The 25,446-nt window shown below is 48.4% G+C and overlaps 1 protein-coding gene across 1 annotated transcript in view; it reads right to left on the bottom strand.

Annotated features, from left to right (window-relative positions):
- Nucleotides 1-5,682: 5,682 nt before the first annotated feature.
- The window catches only part of LOC147117895 (uncharacterized), a 76,408-nt gene continuing 56,644 nt past the window's right edge, over nt 5,683-25,446 (bottom strand). Inside the window, exons 7-8 of the mRNA XM_085987154.1 lie at nt 15,770-15,829; nt 5,683-6,064 (exon numbers count right to left, since the gene is read on the bottom strand). Of these exons, the coding sequence (XP_085843280.1) occupies nt 5,966-6,064; nt 15,770-15,829 (159 nt within the window). The 3' untranslated portion in view covers nt 5,683-5,965. The remainder of the gene's footprint in view (nt 6,065-15,769; nt 15,830-25,446) is intronic.

Here is a 25,446-nt window from a genome sequence, read left to right on the forward strand (position 1 = left end):
TTGCGCCTTAAGACAGGTGTGAAGCGCCTGATTTAGCGCTCCAATCACCTCCAGGGGCGATAAAAGCCAAGTTTGCTGTCAGAGGCGATAATTAGCGCCAGGCGCTAAACTTTGCGCACGGCCGATAATGGCGTCCCAAACGGGGTGATACTGAATTTTTCCCCCTTAGTGTCAGTAATGGTGACCATGAAACTACCGGATTGTTATTATAAACCCATCTGGTTCACTAATGTCCATTAGGGAAGGAAATCTGCCGCCCTTACCCGGTCTGGCCGATATGTGACTCCAGACCCACAGCAATGTGGTTGACTCTTAACTGACCCTCTGAAATGGCCGAGCGAGACACTCAGTTGTACTAATCGTTCACCACACGGACTGCAGCGGTTCAAGGCGGCTCACCACCACCTTCTCAAAGGGCAACTAGGGATGGGCAATAAATGCCGGCCTTGCCAGCGATACCCACATCCCACGAATGAATAAAAAAAACCCACCAGGTTTGAATCTTATCTGCTATCGCTCTCGAAGCTATGTGAGGTTTGCATATTAGGGACTGGTAGAAAATTATTCACACCACCAGTGGAGACATTGGATTGATGGTTTATTCCAGGTGGACTAACTTTGTTCTCGGGGCTACACAAGTGCGCCTTGTATACAGCCGCTGTGGCAGTCAGCTAACCAAAGTCCTCGTGTGCCGCACACTTTGAGCAGAACATGTGCTAAAGCTAAACAGGAAATCACTACTTCACAGATCTGTAACAAACTAGAACTGCAAGATGAAAATGCTTCTAGGTTCTAGTTCGCGGTGGGGTTTGCCCTGCTAAGTCCAGCTGCTTGTTCCTGACATTGCTCAGAGTGTTTCCAATTACTTCTCCCATCTCCCTTTTCATTTTTAATATCAGCCTCTACTTCAGTTTCGCCAATTCCCACCTTTCTATTGCATTGTTATAGATTTCATAAGAACTTAAGAATTAGGAGCGGGAGTCGGCCATTCGGCCCCTCGAGCCTGCTCCGCCATTCAATAAGATCACGGCTGATCTTCGACCTCAACTCCACTTTCCCGCCCGATCCCCATATCCCTCGATTCCCCTAGAGTCCAAAAATCTATCGATCTCAGCCTTGAATATACTCAACGACTGAGCATCCACAGCCCTCTGGGGCAGAGAATTCCAAAGATTCACCACCCTCTGAGTGAAGAATTTCATCCTCATCTCAGTCATAAATCACCGACCCCTTATCCTGAGACTGTGCCCCCTAGTTCTAGCCAGGGGGAAACAACCTCTCATCATCTACCCTGTCAATCCCCCTCAGAATCTTATATGTTTCAATGAGATCACCTCTCATTCCTCCAGAGTCTCGGCTCAATCTACTCAATCTCTCCTCATAGGCAACCCTCTCAATTCAATTCAATTCAATTCAAATCGCTTTATTGGCATGACAAGGTACATCTTATGTTGCCAAAGCATCAAAAAACATTTATGGTTGAACACATAAACGCAGATCTATCCATACAGTGTATAAACAGATATATCCCTGAGTGTATAAATATACATTCATATAATTTGTATATACTCTTTTCTTAGATTTAATGGTTGTCCCTCTGTTTATGGCAAGCTGTAACATAGTGTGCTGCTAAGGTTACACAATTTTTCTGTTCCCCTAGTAGGTAGGGGAGTTTTTGGTCGTCATTCAAATTTCTGAATTCAGGGCATATTTTTGTGAATTTTGGGTAGAAATTCCCCCTTATGCCCTGATATTTTCCACAAGCTGTGAGGAAGTGCATCTCTGTCTCCACCACTCCCTGACTGCAGTGAGAGCATATCCTGTCCTCTCTTGGCAGCCGGGTCTGCCTGTGTCTGCCTTTTTCGATGGCCAGGCTATGCTCACTAAGTCTGTACATTGTCAAGGTTTTTCTCAGTTTGCTATCCTTTACCCTGGTCAGGTAATCAGCCATGTTGTACTGTCTGTTTAGGGCCAAGTAGCAATTGAGTTTGTTTTGGGTTTTTGTTGTTTCTGCCCAATATGACAGATATTTTTCCTTTTGCTTAACGACGATTGTGTTGGGTCGAATTCTCTGTGCTACGCTGTCACTGTCCTGGGGCTGGTTATTGTTAGTAGTGTTAGTAGTTACTTCACTGAGTCCCAGGGATCAATCCAGTGAGGTTTCTCCACTTTGTTTCTCGGCCCTTCTGTTGCTGAATCCGCTACGACCTGCCGCTCCAAGTCTAGTAACAGCTCTGAACTTACAAAGAAGTCACGTTAGTTGCTGCAGCATAAATGATGGAACAAACACCCAGATCTATCTGCTGACCTTTGTCAGTGATACCGCACATCATCAGCAAGTTAGCTGCCCTGTAAATAAACTACTTTCATCTGTGACAGCTAATGGAGGACAAAGCTGAACCGTGTCAAGCAAGAGATCTTGGCAGGAGGGTCGGTAACCAGAGGACGCAGATTAATGGGAGTGATGAAAGACCCAGAGACGACATGAGGAAACGCTTTTACACGCAGCGAGTTGCGATCTGGAATGCGCTGCCTGAAAGGACGGTGGGAGCAGATTCAATAGTAACTTTCAAAAGGGAATTGGAGAAATACTTGAAGGGAAGGAATTTGCAGGGCTGTGGGAAACGAGCGGGGGAAGTGGGACTAATTGTAGAGCTCTTTCAAAGAAGGCAGTTGAGGCCAATTCATTAAATATATTCAAGAAGGAGTTGGATATATTTCTTAAGGCTAAAGGGATCAAGGGATATGGGGAGAAGGCAGGGACAGGGTACTGAGTTTGGATGATCAGCCATAGAAAACATAGAAACATAGAAACATAGAAGATAGGAGCAGGAGTCGGCCATTCGGCCCCTCGAGCCTGCTCCGCCATTCAATGAGATCATGGCTGATCATCCAAATTCAGTACCCTGTCCCTGCCTTCTCCCCATACCCCTTGATCCCTTTAGCCTTAAGAAATATATCCAACTCCTTCTTGAATATATTTAATGAATTGGCCTCCACTGCCTTCTGTGGTAGAGAATTCCACAGGTTCACCACTCTGGGCGAAGAAATTCCTCCTCATCTCTGCCCTAAATGGCTTACCCCTTATCCTTAGATTGTGACCCCTGGTTCTGGACTCCCCGACCATCGGGAACATCCTTCCTGCATCTAGTCTGTCTAGTCCTGTTAGAATTTTATAAGTTTCAATGAGATCCCCTCTCATTCTTCTAAACTCCGGCGAGTATAAGCCCAATCGACCCAATCTCTCCTCATACGTCATTCCTGCCATCCCAGGTATCAGCCTGGTGAATCTTCGCTGCACTCCCTCCATGGCAAGAACATCCTTCCTCAGATAAGGCGACCAAAACTGCACACAATACTCAAGGTGTGGCCTCACCAAGGCCCATGATCTTATTAAATGGCGGAACAGGCTCGAGGGGCCGAATGTCCTACTCCTGCTCCTATCTTCTATGTTTCTATGTTTCTACCAAAGAGCCAGCAGAGGCACGATGGGCAGAATGGCCTCCTTCTGTGCTGTAAGACTCTATGGGGGCAAAATTCAGTTGGTTTGCGCCTCCCGTTAGCGCCTTAAGAGGGCGCTAATGAGGCGCAAAGCAACTAGCGCCCGGGCACGGCGATGTTTGCGCCGCTCGCAAAATTAACTAGACATTTGCGGCGGCGCTAAACACTACTGCCACGATCTCCTGCGCCAGCAGATCGTGACGTCAGTCGAGCGTGCAACGCCCGGACCGGATATTGAGTGGCGCCCCCTGCCTTACCGCCTGCCGCTAGCAACGACAGGTTGAGGGGAGCGTTTCCCAGTCGGGAAGGGACTGGGGGAGCGCTATTTAAAGGTGACCGCTTCCTGACATTTTTTTTGTTGGTGACATTTTTGCACCACGCATTCTGAGAGAGAGAGAGAGAGAGACTTCTGGAGAGATTCAACGCTGTGTGAAGGAGTTTTGGGTACTGAGCAGCACTTTGCAGGTTCATTTGGATTTGACCTTCCTTGTATCGATTTAGAAGAGACTGTGGGGGCTGCACTCTGAGCTCCTTCCCTGGGCCTCTCCATTGTTCTTTCCAGCAGATTTGATGTACAGGTCTCTCCAGGCCGAGATTCAAGGCTGCAATGGGCAGGATGTGGATGGAGAGCAAGATCGACCCTCCCCTTTAAGAACTGGCCGGCGCCAGTGTGTCTGAGTTCCATTGCTGACTGACATCACATGAGCTTCGCCAGCGCTCTGAGGTAGCGCCTCGCTCCTCGGCCTTTGCGCCTTAAGACAGGTGTGAAGCGCCTGATTTAGCGCTCTAATCACCTCCAGGGGCAATAGAAGCCAAGTTTGCAGTCGGAGGCAATAATTAGCACCAGGCGCTAAACTTTGCGCACGGCCGATAATCACGCCCCAAACGGGGCAATACCGAATTGTTCCTCCATGACTCTAAGAACAATAGCAAAATACTGCGGATGCTGGAAATCTGAAATAACAACAGAAAATGCTGGAAACACTCAGCAGGTCAGGCAGCATCGAGGAGAGAGAAACCGAGTCAACGCTTTGAGTCGGGACCCTTCGTCAGAACTGGAAAAGGTTAGGGAGGAGAGATTTTTAAGCAGGGGCAGGGAGGAAGGGGGGAAAGAACAAAGGGAAGGTCTGTGATAGGCTGGAAGGCTGGAGAGATTGAATGACAAAACGGATGATGGTGTGAGGCAAAAGGAGAGGTAATGGGACGAGTTAAGAAACAAAAGTTGACTCTAGATGAGGTGTGAATGATGATGGCAGCAACATTAACAGCTACCACGTGAGAAAAAAATGTATAAAGAAATACAGGGGCCGAGGTTATGGTCTGAAATTGTTGAACTCAATGTTGAGTCCAGAAGGCTGTAAAGTGCCTAATCGAAAGATGAGGTGCTGTTCCTCGAGCTTACATTGAGCTTCATTGGAACAGTGTAAGAGGCCGAGGACAGAGAGGTCAGAGTGGGAGTGGAGCAAAGAATTAAAGTGACAGGCGACCAGAAGCTTGGGGTCCCCCTTACGGACTGAACGGAGGTGTTCTGCAAAGCGGTCGCCCAATCTGCGTTTGGTCTCCCCAATGTAGAGGAGACCGCATCGTGAGCAGCGAATACAGTATACTAGATTGCAAGAAGTACAAGTAAATCGCTGTTTCACCTGGAAGGGGTGTTTGGGGCCCTGGACAGTGGGGAGGGAGGAGGTAAAAGGGCAGGTGTTGCATCCCCTGCGCTTGCACGGGAAGGTGCCGGGCAAAGGGGAAGGGGTGTTGGGGGTGATAGTGGAGTGGACCAGGGTGTCGCGGAGGGAGCGGTCCCTTCGGAATGCTGAAAGTGGGGGGGAGGTGGGGGGGCGGAGGGGAAGATGTGTTTGGTGGTGGGATCACGCTTTCTTTATTTTATGATTCTAAGAACTTGGCTTGCAAAAAACTCACCCGCTGTTCAACAAGTTTCATCAGTTTCAAAATCACAATCTATGAACAGAGTAGACAATCCCTCAAACACCAGAGTCCTCCCTCAAGAAACATTTGTGCAAACGGATTCTTTATAAACAATGTAATTCCTTCCTCCCAATTACTATTAGCACTGACCCTTTGGGGCGGAGGACGGGGTGGGGGTGGGGGTAGCGGGGGGGGGGGAACAGTTCCTGTATGTTTGCTACCCAACAGAACACGATAGACAACAAAGCTAAGGCTGTGAATTTGTTTAATAGTAAAGTCAGGTGCTGATATACCAATCTCAACATGTTGAGACCTAAATCACAAACCATCAGCCATCACACCCGCTATTCAGTCGTACAGTTACCATTTTTAAAAAATTCCATTGATGGTCTTAGACTGTGGGACATCACCATGGATTGATATACACCCAGTGACCAGATGGGGTAAGTTTTACGATCTAGTGCTCCAACTTTTTGTCAGAGATGTATTTAGCCGCACACCTTCTCAGCAGGTTCAGCACTCACAGGTTTACAACTTCCTCTTATTTTCTATTCTCCGTTAATTGGTCGTCTCTTTCCTTTATCTGATTTGTCACCACTTTTAATTGATTCTGTAGGCTTCCAATCTTCACAGTTAATTCCTGAATAAGAGAAATATTTAGTTCTGATTATATGTTGTGTAGAACATGTCCTCCAATACTACACTCATCTACCAATTGATTTAATTGAGTACACTTAAGGATTGGACCCAAAATAAAACTTTGCAAATGTGATGTTGGACCCAGAATTTTCACCTCAAATTTTAGGATACTAAAATCTATTAAGCTTAATCTAAGTGTCAGCCGTGGCTCAGTGGGCAGCACCCTCGCCTCTGAGTTAGAAGGTTGTGGGTTCAAGTCCCACTCCAGAGACTTCAGCACAAAAATCAAGGCAGCTACAGTACTGAGCAAGTGCTGCACTGTCAGAGGTGCCGTCTTTTGAGTGAGATGTTAAACCGAGGCCCCGTCTGCCCTCTCATGGTGGACGTAAAAGATCCCGTGGCACTATTTTGAAGAAGAGCAGGGGAGTTCTCCCCGGTGTCCTGGGTCCAATATTTATCCCTCAATCAAAATCACTAAAACAGATTGGCCTAGAAATTCAGTGGGCCTTGCGCCCACTTAGCGCCTAAAGAGGTCTTTTGCGCCGGCGGGGTGGTAGCGCGGAAATTGAGTGCAGCGGTATTGGCGGCGGTAGCCGTTAGCGCTGCGCCGGGACCGATGACGTCATCGGTGTGCGCGGTGGCCCGTAACGCCCCGAAACCGCGCCAATCCCCATATTTATTTGCGGCCACCTCCTCCGAAGCGGGCGCAAACAGCGACCAGAAAACGGGGCCGTCCTGCTGCCATAGTGGGGCGCTTTAAAGCGGAAGGTGCAGCCGGCCGCTTTTTCGGCGGCCGCCTGCCCGCACCTCCTTCCCCGGCCTCCTCCACCCCCCCCCCCGCGGCATTGCCGGCTGGTTTCCGTTGAGCCCGGCACTTCTCCGTTGTGCCGGGCTCTTTTGCCGGCACTCGCGATCGGGGCTCCGGCCGTTGCAGGCACCTCCCCCTTAAGAGAAGGAGGAGGCCTGCAGTACCGCAGCCTGCCGCACCGCATCGGGTGGCGCTGCGGCAACTAGCGCGCCGATATTCAGTTGCAGCGCCCCAAACGGAGGCGGGCACACCCTGGTATAGCGCCCGCTTCCGAATTGGGGCGCAGAAGACGAATATACAGCGTGCGCTAATGCCTCCCCGCCCAGCGCTAACTTTTGGGCGCGAGTGAGCTGCCCGCGCCCAAGTGAATTTCTAGGCCATTATCTGGTCATTTATCACATTGCTGTCTGTGGGAGCTTGCTGTGCGCAAATTGACTCCACTTCAAAATAGTACTTCATATAGAAGCGCTTTGGGATGTCCGGTGGTTGTGAAAGGCGCTGGAGAAATGCAAGTCTGTCTTAGGTTTCCAGATTTCAGGATTTCAACCAGAGTGACCCACTCCACTTGATGCTGTCCCAGATAAAAATGCCTATTATTCTTATATCAAATATAAAAACATCAGTGCTGCTATTGGCGCTGAATTGAATAGTCTAGAATGCGAGCACTGTAAGCTCATTCCACATATGAATGAATTATTGACCCATTGAACAGACCGTGGAAATGCTAACACACTCACACTCACACTCGTACACACACTCACATTCACACTCATATGCACAGTCACACTCATACACTCACACTCACACACTCACTCACACTCACACACACACTCACACATGCACACACACACTCACACACACATTAACAAACTCACACTCACACACACTCACACTCACACACTCACACTCTCACACTCACACACTCACACTCACACATACACTCACACATAATCACACACATTCACACTCACAAAGGTCCCGGCAGACTGGAAAACTGCTAATGTAACACCCTTATTTAAAAAGGGCAGTAGACAGAAGGCTGGAAACTATAGACCGGTTAGCCTAACATCTGTGGTAGGTAAAATTTTGGAGTCCATTATTAAGGAGACAGTAACAGGACATTTGGATAATCATAATTTAATAGGACAAAGTCAGCATGGTTTTATGAAGGGGAAGTCATGTTTGACAAATTTGCTGGAGTTCTTTGAGGAAGTAACATATAGGGTGGATAAAGGGGAACCAGTGGACATAGTGTATTTAGACTTCCAAAAGGCATTTGACAAGATGCCACACAAAAGATTATTGCTTAAGATAAAAAATCACGGGATTGGGGATAATATTCTGGCATGGATAGAGGATTGGCTATCTAACAGAAGGCAGAGAGTTGGGATAAATGGTTCATTCTCAGACTGGCAATCAGTAACTAGTGGTGTTCCGCAGGGGTCAGTGCTGGGTTCCCAACTCTTTACAATCTATATTAACGATTTGGAGGAGGGGACCGAGTGTAACATATCAAAGTTTGCAGATGATACTAAGATGGGAGGGAAAGTAGTGAGTGAGGAGGACATAAAAAACCTGCAAGGGGACATAGACAGGCTAAGTAAGTGGGCAGAGATTTGGCAGATGGAATACAATACTGGAAAGTGTGAGGTTATGCACTTTGGCAGGAAAAATCGTAGAGCAAGTTATTATCTTAATGGCAAGAAACTGGAAAGTACTGAAGTACAAAGGGATCTGGGGGTCCTGGTGCACGAAACTCAAAAGGTTAGTATGCAGGTGCAGCAAGTGATTAAGAAGGCCAATGGAATGTTGGCTTTCATTGCTAGGGGAATAGAATATAAAAATAGGGAGTTATTGCTTCAGTTGTACAAGGTATTGGTGAGACCACACCTGGAATACTGCGTACAGTTTTGGTGTCCATACTTAAGAAAGGACATACTTGCTCTCGAGTCAGTACAAAGAAGGTTCACTCGGTTAATCCCGGGGATGAGGGGATGGACATATGAGGAGAGGTTGAGTAGATTGGGACTCTACTCATTGGAGTTCAGAAGAATGAGAGGCGATCTTATTGAAACATATAAGATTGTGAAGGGGTCGGATCGGGTGGATGCGGGGAGGATGTTCCCGATGATGGGTGAAACTAGAACTAGGGGGCATAGTCTTAGAATAAGGGGCTGCTCTTTCAAAACTGAGATGAGGAGGAACTACTTCACTCAGAGGGTGGTAGGTCCATGGAATATGCTGCCCCAAAAAGCTGTAGAAGCTACATCATTACATAAATTTAAAACAGAAATAGACAGTTTCCTAGAAGTAAAGGGAATTAAGGGTTACGGGGAGCGGGCAGGAATTTGGACATGAGTCTAGGTTCGGAATGGTCATGGCCCTGTGGGTAGCGGAGCGGGCCCAGGGGCCGTGTAGCCTGATCCTGCTCCTATTTCGTGTGTCTAATTCTGTTAGATTCAGGAGATGGTTCTGTGATAGTAGATTGGCGGTTAGGATCAGATCAGCCATGATCTTATTGAATGGCGGAGCAGGCTCGAGGGGCCGATTGGCCTACTCCTGCTCCTATTTCTTATGTTCTTATGTTCACACACACGCACACACACACACACACACATGCACACACACAGACACACACACACACACTCACTTCTATGTCAAAAAGAAAAGCAGAGTATGATGGAACACCACCACCTCCAAGTTCCCCCCCAAGTCACACACCACCCTGACTTGGAAATATATCGGCCGCTCCTTCATCATCGCTGGGTCAAAATCCTGGAACTCCCTCCCTAACAGCACTGTGGGAGTACCTTCACCACACGGACTGCAGTGGTTCAAGAAGGCGGCTCACCACCACCTTCTCAAGGGCAACTAAGGATGGGCAATAAATGCCGGCCTTGCCAGCGACGCCCACATCCCAGGAACGAATAAAATAAAATGATTTAATCAACTTATAATTGGCCCAAGATCAGTACCAAGTTTTAAATGCCAGCATGAAGCAACAAAGCTTGGAAGTGGCTTGAAAGCTCGGTCTTTGATCTACGAGTAGGAGAAACAAGCTTCCAGCTTTCAAAAGCAAACTCACAGAACCTTGGCGGCAAGTGCTGATTGACGTAATAAAACTCACTACCCACTTGGTTTAAGCATAAAGCAAGGTTTTAATCAACTTGTTTCAGAACATGGAGGTCTAGTTGTATTTCACTAGTTCCTTGTCTTACAAAATGTCCCTGGCAATCTGGGCCCACGCCCGAGTATTTATACTCCTTGGACGGCGCCACCAGCTGGCCGTCCAGCGTTATTTCACGAGTAGTTTCTTGATGAATGATGAGATTTATAACACCGATTATGGATCTTGCTGTGTGCAAAGTTGCTGCTGCGTTTGCCTCCATAACAACAGCCCTTCGAAATATTCTAATTCAATGCAAGTCACTTGGAGATGTTTCTGGGAAACTTAAGATGTGCTATCTACTGTTCCTTCAACTTTATTTGTATGACAGTCTTAAATACTGATGTCGCTCCAAATAAAGAAGGGAGAGGGAAAGGTCTGAAAAGAGAATCAATAGCTGAGTGCAGCATAATCCCAACTCGAATGTTTATGCGATGCATCACTTTCTCTGCAGTACTGAATGGCAATAGGTTGGACAATTCACTGTGGTTGGACGATACTGAAATTCACAGGTCAAAGAATTTCCATGCAGGGGTTGGATTATTTCTGAAACTTTCAACACTCTTCACTAAAACTTTGCGAGAAACTTGGAGAGAAGGGAAAGAACATTCTCATTTACACTGTCAACCGTGAGGGATTATGGAGTGTCCTCCTCAAATTCGGCTGCCCTCAAAAGTTTGTCACCATCCTCCGCCTGCTTCACGACGACATGCAAGCCGTGATCCCGACCAACGGTTCCACCACAGACCCAATTCACGTGCGGACCGGGGTCAAGCAAGGCTGTGTCATCGCACCAACGCTCTTCTCGATCTTCCTTGCTGCAATGCTCCATCTCGTCCTCGGTAAGCTCCCCGCTGGAGTGGAGCTAATCTTCAGAACAAACGGGAAACTGTTCAACCTCCGTCACCTCCAGTCCAGATCCAAGGTCATCCCATCCTCTGTCGTCGAATTACAGTATGCAGACGACACTTGCGTCTGCGCTCACTCGGAGGTCGAACTCCAAACCATCATCAACACCTTCACTGAAGCGTACGAGAGCATGGGCCTTAAGACAAAGGTCCTCTACGAACCTGCTCCCACCACACAGTACTGCCCTCCGATTATCAAAATCCATGATGAGGCCTTGGACAACATGGACCACTTTGCATACTTCGGGAGCCTACTGTCAACAAGGGCAGATGTCGATGACGAAGTCCAACACCGCCTTCAGTGTGCCAGTGCATCCTTCGGTTGCCTGAGGAAGAGAGTGTTTGAAGACCAGGACCTCAAACCCGGCACCAAGCTCATGGTCTACAGAGCAGTAGTAATACCTGCCCTCCTGTATGCTTCAGAGACATGGACCATGTACAGCAGGCACCTCAAAGCACTGGAGAGGTACCACCAACGCTGCCTCCGCAAGATCCTGCAAATCCATTGGCAAGATAGGTGCACCAACGTCAGTGTCCTCGCTCAGGCCAACATCCCCAGCATTGAGGCTTTGACCACGCTCGATCAACTCCAATGGACGGGACACATCGTCCGCATGAAGTGTGTCAGTGAGTGTGGAGCAATGTGTTTGGGTGACGTGTGTCAGTGAGTGTGGTGCAATGTGTTTGGGTGATGTGTGTCAGTGAGTGTGGTGCAATATGTTTGGGTGATGTGTGTCAGTGAGTGTGGTGCAATGTGTTTGGGTGAAGTGTGTCAGTGAGTGTGGTGCAATATGTTTGGGTGATGTGTGTCAGTGAGTGTGGTGCAATGTGTTTGGGTGAAGTGTGTCAGTGAGTGTGGTGCAATGTGTTTGGGTGAAGTGTGTCAGTGAGTGTGGTGCAATGTGTTTGGGTGAAGTGTGTCAGTGAATGTGGTGCAATGTGTTTGGGTGATGTGTGTGTCAGTGAGTGTGGTGCAATGTGTTTGGGTGATGTGCCTGCCATGGTTGAATAACTGACAGTGTGTTTGAGCTGTGAGATGTGGGTGTGAGGCATGCAGCAGTGGTAAGTGTGTGAGGGTGAGGTGAATCTAGGAATGTGAGGTGTGTCTCGTGTTTGGTAGATTGTTGATAGATGATGGGGGTGTCGTGCCTTGAGCAGTGTGTGGGGCTAGTGGTGCAGTTGGTAGGACACGGCTTTTGAAGAGGCATTCACTGACCTTGATCACTTGCCTGAGGTCATTAAACTTCTTTGGGCACTGGAGCCACATCCTGGGGGCAACTCTGCTGGCAGTGACCGCCTCGGCGGTCTGGTCCAACATCCTTCTCAGTGTTTCTGGAGGGCCTTTTGGCCCCCCTGTGGGTAGAGGACGTCTCTTTGAGTGTTCAGCCCCTGCACAAAGGCCTCGAGTGCTGTGTCCAAAACCCTAGGTAACCTTTCCCTGGCCTGTTGAGCCATATGGGTTAGTGCTGAAACAGTTTTAACATTTTTGATCAGCAGAAGACAGCTCACCTTAAAGAGGTGCAGACTGCCTTTAAGAGGTGCTGACTGCCTTTAAGTAAATGCAATAGCAAAATACTGCAGATGCTGGAAATCTGAAATAACAACAGAAAATGCTGGAAACACTCAGCAGGTCAGGCAGCATCGAGAAGAGAGAAACAGAGTCAATGTTTCGAGTCGGGGACCATTCGTCAGAACTGGAAAAAGTTAGGGAGAAGAGATTTTTAAGCAGGGGCAAGGAGGAAAGAACAAAGGGAAGGTCTGTGATAGGATGGAAGGCAGGACAGATTAAAAGACAAAAGGGATGATGGCAAAAGGAGATGGTAATTGGACAAGTTAAGAAACAAAAGATGGGTCTAGATAAGGTGTGAATAATGATGGCAGCAACATTAACACCTTGGGCTTTGAGCCCTAGATCAGCCATGATCTTATTGAATGGCGGAGCAGGCTCGAGCGACCAAGTGGCCGACTCCGGCTCCTATTTCTTATGTACCATGTGAGAAAACAAGAGAAAGAAAGAAAAAAACATAAAGAAATACAGGGGCCAAGGTTATAGTCTGAAACCTTTAAGTAAAGCTAGCCTCGCGCGGGCATCGCTCACCGACTGTCAGTAGCGCGTTCAGCACTGGGCTGTGCGCTGCTATCATGCAGAGTAGCAAGCAGCTCGAACTTTATCTGCGACCTGAGCTCCTTTCAATGGGCGCGGGCAGATCGCGCATGGCTGAATGGGAAGGTGTTCCAGAGCAGGAAAGCGACGGGAGGGTGGCGTGTGGCAGTAAAGGACAAGCAAAGAGTGCAACCAAGCTTTCCCTGTGCAGCCAAGTGTGCCGTTTGCTCGCTGATAGCTCAGCTGTAAGTAGGAGGAGAGAAACCTTCATTCACTTTGCTCACTGCAATATAAGCTGGTGCAAAGGGGGATGGAAGTTCTTGGGTTAGTTCGGGGGAGTGGGGTAAGTGAAGTGGAAAAATCTGACGCAGAAAAGGAGCCATGCCAAGAAATAATTCCTACCATGGCCAAACGGGTAAGGTCGTTCAATTTCTTCCGTCACTGAAGCCTCACCCTGGGGGTTAGGTTGATGCCAGTGACCTGCTCCAAGATGTCCTTCCAGGCCGGCCGCAGGGTTTTGCTGGGAATACGAACCTTTGTAGAGGGGAACAGAGTGTCCCTGCATCCCCTGACTTCTGAAAATCCCCAGGGCCGCGTCAGTGCCCTTCCTTGCAACATTTCCCATGATCGATATCGTGCTGCCGTACTAACCCGCTGTCCTCGCTGTCAGAGATGCTGCGGCTTTCTCTTTCTGATGGAGGGAAACCCCGCCCTCCTCACTGGCGAGCTGCCCGTCGACATCTGGAAACCTCGTGGGCGCGCTCACCCATGATACGATAATGAGGCCTGACCGTCAAAACGGTTCGAGTGTCTCGCGGTCTCTTGTGGGCGGAACGGCGCAGTTTTACTGCGCAACCGACGCCCATTCAGCGCACAAAGTGAATACCAACCCCTGACCCATGACCCCCGCCCCTGCCCCCTCCCCCACCCCCCTGCAATAGTCCAAGGCTGGGGAACAGGACCTAGAGCAGCCCTAGGTCAAGGAGTTTCCCCGCATGCCATACTTGCTGGTCACTGATCGCTGCCCTGTTCAATTCTGATGTATTTGAGAAGGATGTGAAGGCCCTTGAGAGGGTGCAGAGGAGATTTATCAGAATGGTTCTGAGGATGGGGGATCTTAGCTACAAGGACAGGTTGGAGAAGCTGAATTTCTTTTCATTAGAGCAAAGGAGGTTGAGGGGTGATTTGATAGAGGTGTACAAGATTATGACAGGTTTGGATAGGCTAGACGGGGAAAGGCTGTTCCCACTAGTTGATGGTACAAGGACTAGGGGACACAGATTTAAGGTTTTGGGCAAGAGATACAGGGGGGACCTGAGGAAAAACTTTTTTACGCAGCGAGTGGTGAGGACCTGGAACTCGCTGCCAACGGAAGTGGTGGAAGCGGAGACACTCAATGTTTTCAAGGGGAGACTGGATAGGCACTGGAGGGAAATAAACTTACAGGACTACGGGGATTGAGCGGGGGAATGGGACTGACTGGATTGCTCTACAGAGAGCCGGCACGGACTCGATGGTCCGAATGGCCTCCTTCTGTGCCGTTATGACTCTTCTCTATGACTCTATGGCGCAGCCCAGCATCCTCTCAGCCAGTCTGAAAGATGGTTCACTCATTGCTCACTTACTCAAAAGGTGGGTGCCACCAGGATGGAGCAGGCTTGGTAAGACCTGGGGTTAAAAAACAACAACAGGCTGGTACTCTAATCACTGTAGATTGGGCCGATACTCTCTGGAGTTTAGAAGAATGAGAGGTGATCTCATTGAAACAGATAAGATTCTGAGGGGGATTGACAGGGTAGATGCTGAGAGATTGTTTCCCCCTGGCTGGAGAGTCTAGAACCAGGGGTCACAGTCTCAGGATAAGGGGTTGGCCATTTAAGACTGAGATGAGGAGGAATTCCTTCACTCAGAGGGCTGTGAATCTTTGGAATTCTCTACCCCAGAGGGCTGTGGATGCTCAGTCGTTGAGTATATTTAAGGCTGAGATCGATAGATTTTTGGACTCTAGGGGAATCGAGGGATATGGGGATCGGGCGGGAAAGTGGAGTTGAGGTCGAAGATCAGCCATGATCTTATTGAATGGCGGAGCAGGCTCGAGGGGCCGAATGGCCGACTCCTGCTCCTAATTCTTGTGTTCTTATGTTCCTTATTGTTAACACTTTCAGGTTTAGCTTAGTGTAGAGAGGCAGATAGTTGAAAAAACAACACAATGACATTCCGTCACGGGATACTGGCACATTAATAGTTAAATTGTTCGTCTGAAATTTTTCTTTCCAGTTAAAATATATGGCTTAATGGAAACCATTAAAATTGCAAAGACAGGAATTTCTGATTAATGTATGAATATCTTGCTGTGCAACCACTGGCCACTGAGCTTATTAACACTTTCTCGTCGCTGAAAACAGGTCTTCATCATTGACTTCACTGAACAAGACAACCGAATCGCAGAGGTGAACAGGAGCCATCTTTTATCAATAACGTGACAGATCGATTCGTCAGCTATGTATGGAAGAGAGTTTTTGAAGATGTTAATCAGATTCAGCCAAGGCACAGAAACAAGTACGGTCATTTCCCGCTCCGCTCCCAAACCTTAGACTTCCGCTCTAGTTATTATTTGCACCATCAGAGATAGTAGACGGTTTAGCGAGGGCTGGTTTTCATATCTCGCATTATTATGAGCATAAATGAGTCATGGGTCCCCTGCATTGTACAACGCTCACCACTTTCCGATCTGCTAACTCATCTGCTGTTATCCACAGTGCCTCAATGGTATGGTTCAACTGAAAGAAAATTCACAAATACAATTTAAATTAGGCACGCTGGCGGCACAGCCTCACGAGCACGTTTCACTGTGTGTCGGGTATCTAATGACATTTGGTATTGAGGACTCCAATTTGTAGTTAAAAGATCTCCAGACATTTGTTGAAACTCTTAAGCCGCAATTTCCCCTACTTGGGCGGGTCCGGGGCGGGCGATGTCAATGGCGGGTCCCGGCCCCACTGCTGGCTCCATGCCGCTCTGTAGAATGACTTTTGTGGCGCGTCATTAGCCGGTTGTGCTGTCAGTGTTCTACAGCATTGAGGTTCTGCAAACACTGACAAGCCCTGTACAGAGGTACAGGGCTGCACCCAGGCTCTCCCAGGACTCCCTTCGTATGCTTATGGAGGGAGTCACAGCACGCAGGGAGGTCCTCTTCCCTTCCCAATGGGCAGAAGAGACCTCCCCAGGAGACCAACGCAGCCTGGTTGCACATTGCACAGGAGGACACAAGCAGGGATGTTGTAAGGAGGACCAGGCTGCAGTGGCACAAACCTTTCAATGATCTCAGTAGATCACGAAACATTACTGCAAAGCCACACTCAACCTCATCCTGCTGTGCCACTCATCACATCTCCATCACTCTGCCTTCCCTACCCTGCTCCTGCACATCCTTACTCACACCAACTTACCTTGCACCTCCACCCATCCCTCTCTATCTATATTATCACTTCATCATCTCACTAGTCACCCCTCACACTCACCCTCATCCCAGTGCAATCATACCAACTAACAACACACAAGGGTAGGCACTTGAGTGTTTTTGCCAATGTTCATGTGAAGTTTCTGTTAATGTGCTGTCAAACATTGAAATCTTTATTTTCAGCATTTGCATTCTTGGACAGATTTGTGTGCACCTTTGGAAGTGGCTTAGTGAGTTGCAATGAATCGTGAGACATAATGGTACCCCCAGCAATGGTGATGAGTGTAAAAGGAATGGCTTGGGCGTTGTAGGGATGCTTTATGGTGTTGGTGTGGGGTGGTGCCAACCTGGCGCATCATGTGGCAGCCAGGGTGTACAGCGTCAAGTGAAGTAAATCTGGCCATGTTGAGGCCATCCCTGGCATCCCGGGCAGCAATGTGGTTGGGTGCTGATGCCCTGTGTCCTGTGCAGCATCAGGTGATTGCGGAGAAGGTTGGTGTTGTTGGTGCTGCTGGTGTGCCTGGTGCTGCTGGTGCTGGGGCTCATCATGGTCAGATTCTGAAGACCAAGGTGAGATAGTATAAACCGTGCCCATGCTGATGGAATAGATAGCAGGTGAGGTTGAGATGACAGAAGCAATCTGTCAGTGGTGAGAGAGGTTGTTCCAATGAGGTGACACTGGATAGACAGTATGCTCCAAACACTTGAAAGCTGCATAAAGCTCAATCTGTCTTCCAAATGCAGTAAGCAACAGCTTCTGAGTTTGGAAAGTGAACGGCTGTGAGATGGGAGCTTTTATAGCACATTTCCAGATGTCAAGTAATGAGATGATTCCATGGCCATTCAACTCCCGCCCAGCTTAACAGACGTGATCCCTGAGCAGGATGGCGAGCTGGTAAATTCTAAAGGTGAGCTCAAAATTGTTGTTAATCCTCTGTTAACAAGGTCAGAATGACTTGAAATGTCTCCCCCACCGCTGCCTGTCGGGTCTGCTCAGCACTGACAGACCCGACATTTGGTAAAGGCGCGTGGCGGCGGGTACACGGCGGGGTCCTGACCCGCTGTCAAAAAAAACACTTTCCCACCCGATCCGCCACCGATCGCGCCCACTGACCCCCCGGAAAACTCCCCCCTCAGTATTTGCAGAACATCAGTAAGATAAGCCAAATCTCCAAATCTACAGATCAGAGATAAAAGATTCTAGTTGCTTGTGCTTCTAATAGATAGACTTTCTCTATATAGAGTGGGGCAATGGGACTGACTGGATTGCTCTACAGAGAGCTGGCACGGACTCGATGGGCCGAATGGCCTCCTTCTGTGCCGTTACGACTCTATGACATCTATCTGTTTTCCTTTTATGTACATGCAAGAGTTCCGTCCTGATACTCTGCTGTGGAGTCTTTCATCCCTCCTGGTACCACAGGTCTGTAGAATATTGATCTAACCTAATGTAAACCAGAGTAAGGGTATAATTGCGAGTGATTGTCACAGGAGGCTGGTAGATTGGGGGTTGGCCAGCCCCCTGGTAGCACTGAGCTTAGCAACTGCAACATGAGGCCTCCAACAGCCTTCACATCGCCACGTGTGCTGTCTGTGAGCATCAGTTCCTCTAATAAATCGATAAGTTAAGAATGTACGTCTAGGACTCTCATTGTTTGGCACAGAGGCAAAAGCTCCAAGCTTGCCTCCATAGCATAGATTCATAGAATGCTTACAGTGCAGAAGGAGGCCATTCGGCCCCTCGAGCCCGTGCTGGCTCTCTGCAAGAGCACTTCAGCTAATCCCACTCCCCCGCCCTTTCCCCGTAACCCTGCAAATTGTTTTCCTTCTCTAACAGTAAGGAAAGAACATGGGATTGGGATGAGTGCTATTACGTCCGTGAATGATTGAGAAACGGACAGCAAGAGTGGAACAAAATAAGTCTTTACTGATGGAAGTCAATAGTGAAACTGAAACAACAGAGGCTCACAAGCGCCTTTTATACAGGGTTGGTCACTGCCGGTACTGCAGTCTGAGACCAGTTATTCTCTTAAAGGTACATACACAACAATTCCTCCCCTTTTAGATAAACAGTACATAACATTCATTTAACAACTAAATGATAACTAATTACAATCACAATTACTGTTGCTAGATACATTGGTTAAGTTTAAGCAATTATAAGTTCAGTCTTTGAGGAGGCTTCCTGATTCTGTCTGGATAACGCCTCTTTGGGGTATCAGGTTCTTCTGGCAATGTTGAGTCGGGATCAATGTCGTTGTTTGGTTCATCTGCTTCCAATATTATCGGTTCTGCGGTAGCTGCAATTGGAACGTCGATTTCATTACCAGGTGTATCAGATCGTGGTGTGGAGTTGACGTTTTCCAGTGACTCTAGAATCTGGTCAGCATGGCGTCTTACAATGCTCTCCCCAACGTCCACGATATACATGAGAGGTCCTTGCCGTGTACAGATCGTTCCTGGCTGCCATTTCTCTGTGCGGTAGTCCCGGGCCAAAACTGGTTGACCTATCTTAAAACTCCTGGTCGGCCTTTCATTCATATTCTGAAACTGCCTGTTCTCCACATCTCTTCGGACGTTTAGCTTAACCAAATCCAAGCGGCATCGTAGTCTTCGATTGAAGAACATCATGGCTGGAGTTTGGTTGGTAACCGCATGTGTCGCATTCCGGTAGGCAAACAAGAAGTTGTCCACCTTGTGTTGTAGGGGTATAACTTCATTACACATTGCCTTGATAGCCTTCTTGAATGTTTGGACAAACCTCTCGGCCAATCCATTAGCGGCTGGATGATATGGGGTGGATGTGTAATGCTTAATACCATTGTTCTTTAAGAACCTCCGGAACTCTTCAGACACAAACTGTGGTCCATTGTCAGAGCAAATCTGTTCAGGCAGCCCATTCCTGGCGAATATGGTTCGTAAAACTGTGATAGTTTTTTCCGTGGTGGTTGAGGACATTTTTATTACCTCTGGCCACTTTGAATGTGCATCCACCACAATTAAAAACATCGAGTCCATGAAGGGACCAGCAAAATCAATGTGCACCCTTTGCCATGGAGATGAGGGCCACTCCCATGGATGCAGAGGAGCTTGTGGTGGGGCGTTTTGGACCTTCTGGCATCCTGCACAGCTCTTGGTCATCTCTTCGATTTCTCTATCGATTCCCAGCCACCACACAAACGCTCTGGCTAAGTTCATCATTTTTACCCCACCCAGATGACCCTCGTGAAGCTCATTGAGCACTCTATCCGTCAACTTAGGTGGAATTACTACTCTGGATCCACACATCAAGGTTCCTCTGCACACTGACAGCTGTTCTCTTCTCGACGAAAATGCTGGCAGCAGTGGTTCACCATGTGCTGGCCATCCCTTCACCGTTAAATCATAGACCCGTGATAGTGTCGGGTCATTCCGTGTTTCCTTTTCTATGTTTGCATTCGTCACAGGGAGACATTCGACTATGGTCGAGTGGAATAACTCCATTGGATCCACTGCAAGGTCTTCTTCTTCCACCGTCGGCAACGGTAGGCATGACAATCCATCAGCATTTCCATGCTGTTTAGTTCCTTTGTACTCGATGTCATATTGGTGTGCCCCTAGGAAAAGGGACCATCTCTGCAGCCGTTGTGCTGTCATTATCGGTACGCCCTTCTGAGGGTTGAAAATGGAGACAAGAGGTTGATGATCGGTTAGTAGAGTAAATTTTTGACCGTGCAGGTAGTGATTGAACTTCTTCACCCCCCACACTAGGCTGAGGGCCTCTCTGTCAATCTGGGCGTAGTTACGCTCGGCAGAAGTTAACGAGCGTGACGCAAAAGCTATCGGCCTCTCTAAACCATCAAGGAATTTATGTGACAGTACCGCCCCAATGCCGTAGGGAGACGCATCACACGCCAGTCTGATCGGCAGTGCTGGGTTGTAGTGAGCCAATACTTCCCTTGAAGTGATGGTGTGGAGATGCCGGAGTTGGACTGGGGTGGACAAATGTAAGAAATCACACAACACCAGGTTATAGTCCAACAGCTTTATTTGAAATCACAAGCTTTCGGAGCTTACAAGGGCGTCTTTCAGTGTCTGTAGGTGTCCATCGCGTTCCTCCTCGTCTGAGCAGATCCTGTGTATTCGCAGGGCTTGTCCATAGGGGATGGCTTCTTTAACGTGGTTAGGGTGGAAGCTGGAGAAGTGAAGCATCGTGAGGTTGTCCGTGGGCTTGCGGTAGAGTGAAGTGCTGAGGTGTCCGTCTTTGATGGAGATTCGTGTGTCCAGGAATGAGACTGATTCTGAGGAGTAGTCCATGGTGAGTTTGATGGTGGGATGGAACTTGTTGATGTTGTCGTGTAGTCTTTTCAGTGATTCTTCGCCGTGGGTCCATAGGAAGAAAATGTCGTCGATGTATCTGGTGTATAGCGTTGGTTGGAGATCCTGTGCAGCGAAGAAGTCTTGCTCGAACTTGTGCATGAAGATGTTTGCGTATTGGGGTGCGAATTTGGTCCTCATGGCTGTTCCGTGTGTTTGGGTAAAGAACTGGTTGTCGAAGGTGAAGACATTGTGGTCAAGGATGAAGCGGATGAGTTGTAGGATGGCGTCTGGAGATTGGCTGTTGTTGGTGTTGAGTACTGAGGCTGTCGCAGCGATGCCGTCATCGTGGGGGATACTGGTGTAGAGTGCCGAGACGTCCATCGTGGCGAGGAGTGTTCCTGGTTCAACTGGTCTGTGGGTGCTGAGCTTCTGTAAGAAGTCTGTAGTGTCGCGACAGAAGCTGGGGGTTCCCTGTACGATGGGTTTCAGAATGCCCTCGACATATCCAGAGAGGTTCTCACACAGGGTTCCGTTGCCTAATGCGATAGGACGTCCAGCTGTGTTGGCTTTGTGTATCTTTGGGAGGCAGTAGAAGTCACCCACGCGGGGAGTACGTGGGATGAGAGCATGTAGGATGCTTTGAAGGTCTGGATCGAAGGTTTTGATCAGTCTGTTGAGTTGGCGGGTGTGTTCTTTGATTGGATCTGCGGGTAACTGTCTGTAGTGTTCCTGGTTGTCCAGTTGTCGGTATACTTCTTTGCAATAGTCCGTTCTGTTCTGTATGACGATGGCACCTCCTTTGTCTGCTGGTTTGATGACGATGTTGCGGTTGGTCTTGAGAGCGTGGATGGCGTTGCGTTGTGCTCGGGTGACATTCTGGACTGTCTTGTGAGTGCGGCTGATGAATCTGGCATTGATGCACCTCCTGACAGCTTGAGCATACATGTCAAGCTTAGGGCAGCGACCCTCCGGAGGGGTCCAATTTGACTCTTTCTTCTTCGGTCGCTGCACTGCGGATCCCTCTGTCTGCTGTTCCGGATCATTGATTGTCTCATTGGGTTCGCTGCTGACATCTTGGGATTTGTGGAAGAATTCCCGGAGCCTCATTCTCCTGATGAATTCCTCTGTGTCTGCCGCGAGACCGATGGGGTCCATTTTGGTGGTGGGGCAGAAATTGAGACCTCGGCTGAGAACTTCAATTTCGTCTGGTTGAAGGGTGTGGTCGGACAGGTTGATGATGGATTTCCCTGTGGTTTCAACCGTGGTACCGGGGGAGGCTTGGTTGCTGCTGCTGGTGATGCCAAGTTTCTCGAGCTTTTTGTTTTTCATACAGACCCCAGCATCTGCAATATTTGACCCCTTGTGACCCCACCTCATTGTTCTTTGATGTAATGTTTCCCTGACTGACCTGTTTGGACACCATTCACACCTTTGACTGCTGTGATTATCTCTCTGCCGAGGTGCGATAAATGGCAGTTGGAAAGGTTACCTGTAAACATCTGACATGATTCTCTGACTATATAAGCTGTGTCTTTATGCATTTCTCCACTTCACCTGAAGAAGGAGCAGCGCTTCGAAAGCTTGTGATTTCAAATAAAGCTGTTGGACTATAACCTGGTGTTGTGTGATTTCTTACATTTCCCTTGAAGTGATTAAGTCCTTACTCTTCTGAAAAGCACGCTTACAATCATCGCTCCATTTCCATGCTACCCCCGTTCGTAGCAGGGCGTTCAGTGGGTGCAGAATTGTCGACAAATTCAGCAAAAACTTATGATAGTAATTCACCAATCCGAGGAAGGACCTCAGTTGCGACACATTTTCAGGCGCTGGGGCCTTAACAACCACTTCAATTTTGTCAGGGGACTTATGTAACCCCTCTTCATCAATCACGTGGCCACAATACGATATCTGTTTCTTAAAAAATTCGCACTTGGGGCGGTTGGCTCGCAGCCCATGTTCCCGTAGTCTAGTGAGCACCTGTTCTAGGTTGTTAAGGTGTTCACTGTCATCTTCACCTGTCACAAGGATGTCGTCCAAGCAACACTGAGTCCCCGGAATCCCTTGCAGGACTTGTTCCATCGCTCTTTGCCATATCGCCAGAGCCGATGCTACTCCGAATACCAATCGATGATACTGGTAAAGACCTTTGTGAGTGTTTATCGTGAGATACTTCCTAGAGGACTCTTCAACCTCCATCTGCAAATATGCTTGTGCTAGGTCAATTTTTGTAAAACGCTTCCCTCCAGACAGTGAGGCGAAGATGTCTTCTATCCTTGGAAGAGGATATTGTACTGTGTGAAGGACTGGGTTCACCGTCACCTTGAAATCCCCACAGATGCGAATCTTCCTTGGCTCCCCGGACTTATTGCTTAACGTTTTCTTCATGACAGGAACGATGGGTGTCGCCCACTCGCTCCAGTCGACCTTAGACAACACGCCCGCCTTCTCCAGATTCTCCAGCTCTGCCTCGACGGCTGGGCGAATTGCATATGGTGCCGGTCTTGCTTTGAAAAACTTGGGAACTGCATTCTCTTCTATTTTTATCGAGGCGGTTATGCCTTTAAGCATGCCCAGTTCTTGTTGAAATACCTCTTTGGCGTTAGCTAAGATTGTTGACAATCGTCCAGGAGTGACGTCTTCACCTTTTTTACCGTCCACCGTCATTGCATGAATGGAGTGCCAATCTAAGTTTATCTTCCTGATCCATTCCCGTCCCAATAACGGTGGTCCACCATTTGGCAGTATGTAGAGATACAATTTCCGTATTTTCTTGCCGTTGTATTCGACAGGCACCCTTATTTTTCCTCTGGGGTATACTTTTTGCCCCGTATACGTCGTCAAGACGATGGATGTCTCTCTCAAGTGTATGTGTGAAAATAGCCGCTCGTAGTCTCGTCGATTCATGACGGTTAGCGCTGATCCTGTATCCAATTCCATTTTAACTTGGGACCCTGCTATCGTGAGGGTGACCCAAATGTTTCGGTGATCCTCTTTTGCGATTACATTGTGAAGTTTGAGACAGCTTAGTCTCCTGTTCCCGGATTCACTATCGCTCATCTGGTCTTCGGAACTACTGTCCGTCATCTTTTGTACTTTCTTGTACGGTTCCTTAGTAGCCTTTTTGTTGTCGCTGGTCTTCTTCCCAGACCTGCAAACTCGTGCAATGTGTCCCATCTTCCCGCATTGCCTGCATATTTTGTCTTTGGACCAGCAGTCCTTCTAGTCATGGTTAGTTCTGCTGCAGCGATAACATTTTGCAAATCCCCGTGTCATTTCGTGGGTGCCGTATTCCTGTGGTTTTTGTTGAATTTCTGCAGCTCCCCTGGCTGCTGCTTCATACGATACTGCCACGCTGAAAGCCTTATCTAGCGTCAGCTCGTTCTCTGAGAGTAACTTCTTCTGTGTTCCTTCACTCAGGAGTCCACAGACAAATTTGTCCCGTAGGGTATCTGCCAGTCCTGCTCCGAACTGGCAGTGCTTTGATAGCTTGCGTAGTTCCGTAAGATACTCAGCATTGCTCTCATCTTTGTGCTGAGTTCTCCTGTGGAATTTAAATCTTTCTGCTATCAACAGCGGTGCAGGGTTTAGGTGTTCCTGTAGGACAGCAACAATTTCGTTAAAACTCTTCGCCTTCGGTTTGGCTGGAGTAATCAGGTCCCGCAATAGGCCGTACGTTCTAGCGCCCATTAAGTTTAGCAATATCGATGCCTTTTTCTCCTCCGCTATTTCGTTTGCCTCGAAATATACCTCGACTCTTTCAACATACGTGGTCCAGTCCTCTATTGTATTATCAAAAACAGTGATACAGCCAGTCTTCGGCACCTTGCAAATCTAAAATGGCGCCTCCCGCGCTTTGCCTTCTTCCCCGATTTAACAAAATGGCGCCTCCCGCGCTTTGCCTTCTTCCCCGCTGTTGTTAGCGCTGCTTTCCACGGTTTCTTGCGCGTTTAATATTTTTTTTTTTTAATTATTTTCCCGTCGTGGAACAACCCTGTGGGACTCTTGCGTCCCTCTTCGCGGGTCTATACGCAGCCCGGCTTCGTAGCACCGGCCGCGCCCTGTGTGCTCCACCCTCTCTCTCTCTTCTTCCCGACAACGCTGCTCGGCCCTGTTGCAAACCACCCGCTCGAGTTCGCGACCGCCGCAGCCCAGGAAGGATCAGTGCACTACCTGCCACCAGCCCGATTAGCTGAAGCACCGTCGACAGGAACCAGGCCCCGCATCCGACAGCTTCTCCAGCAATCTTCAACTCTGCAACACAGGGCGGATGCCCACGGTCGATGCCCGTTTCTACTGCCTCTTACTTTCTTTTCTTTCTGGCCTCGACCTCTGCTCACTTCGCTGTAGGAATGGATCCCAGGAGGTGGTGCAGACTGTAGGTAGGTTCGTATCTGCTCGTCGCCAGTATTACGTCCGTGAATGATTGAGACACGGACAGCAGGAGTGGAACAAATTAAATCTTTACTGATGGAAGTCAATAGTGAAACTGAAACAACAGAGGCTCACTAGCGCCTTTTATACAGGGGTGGTCACTGCCGGTACTGCAGTCTGAGACCAGTTATTCTCTTAAAGGTACATACACAAGTGCCACATAAAAGGTTACTGCATAAGATAAGAGCTCACGGGGTTGGGGGTAAT

The sequence above is a fragment of the Somniosus microcephalus genome, chromosome 5 (assembly GCF_052327205.1).
Source record: "Somniosus microcephalus isolate GS21.2 chromosome 5, FLI_Smic_1.0, whole genome shotgun sequence".
Classification (NCBI taxonomy): Eukaryota; Metazoa; Chordata; class Chondrichthyes; order Squaliformes; family Somniosidae; genus Somniosus; species Somniosus microcephalus.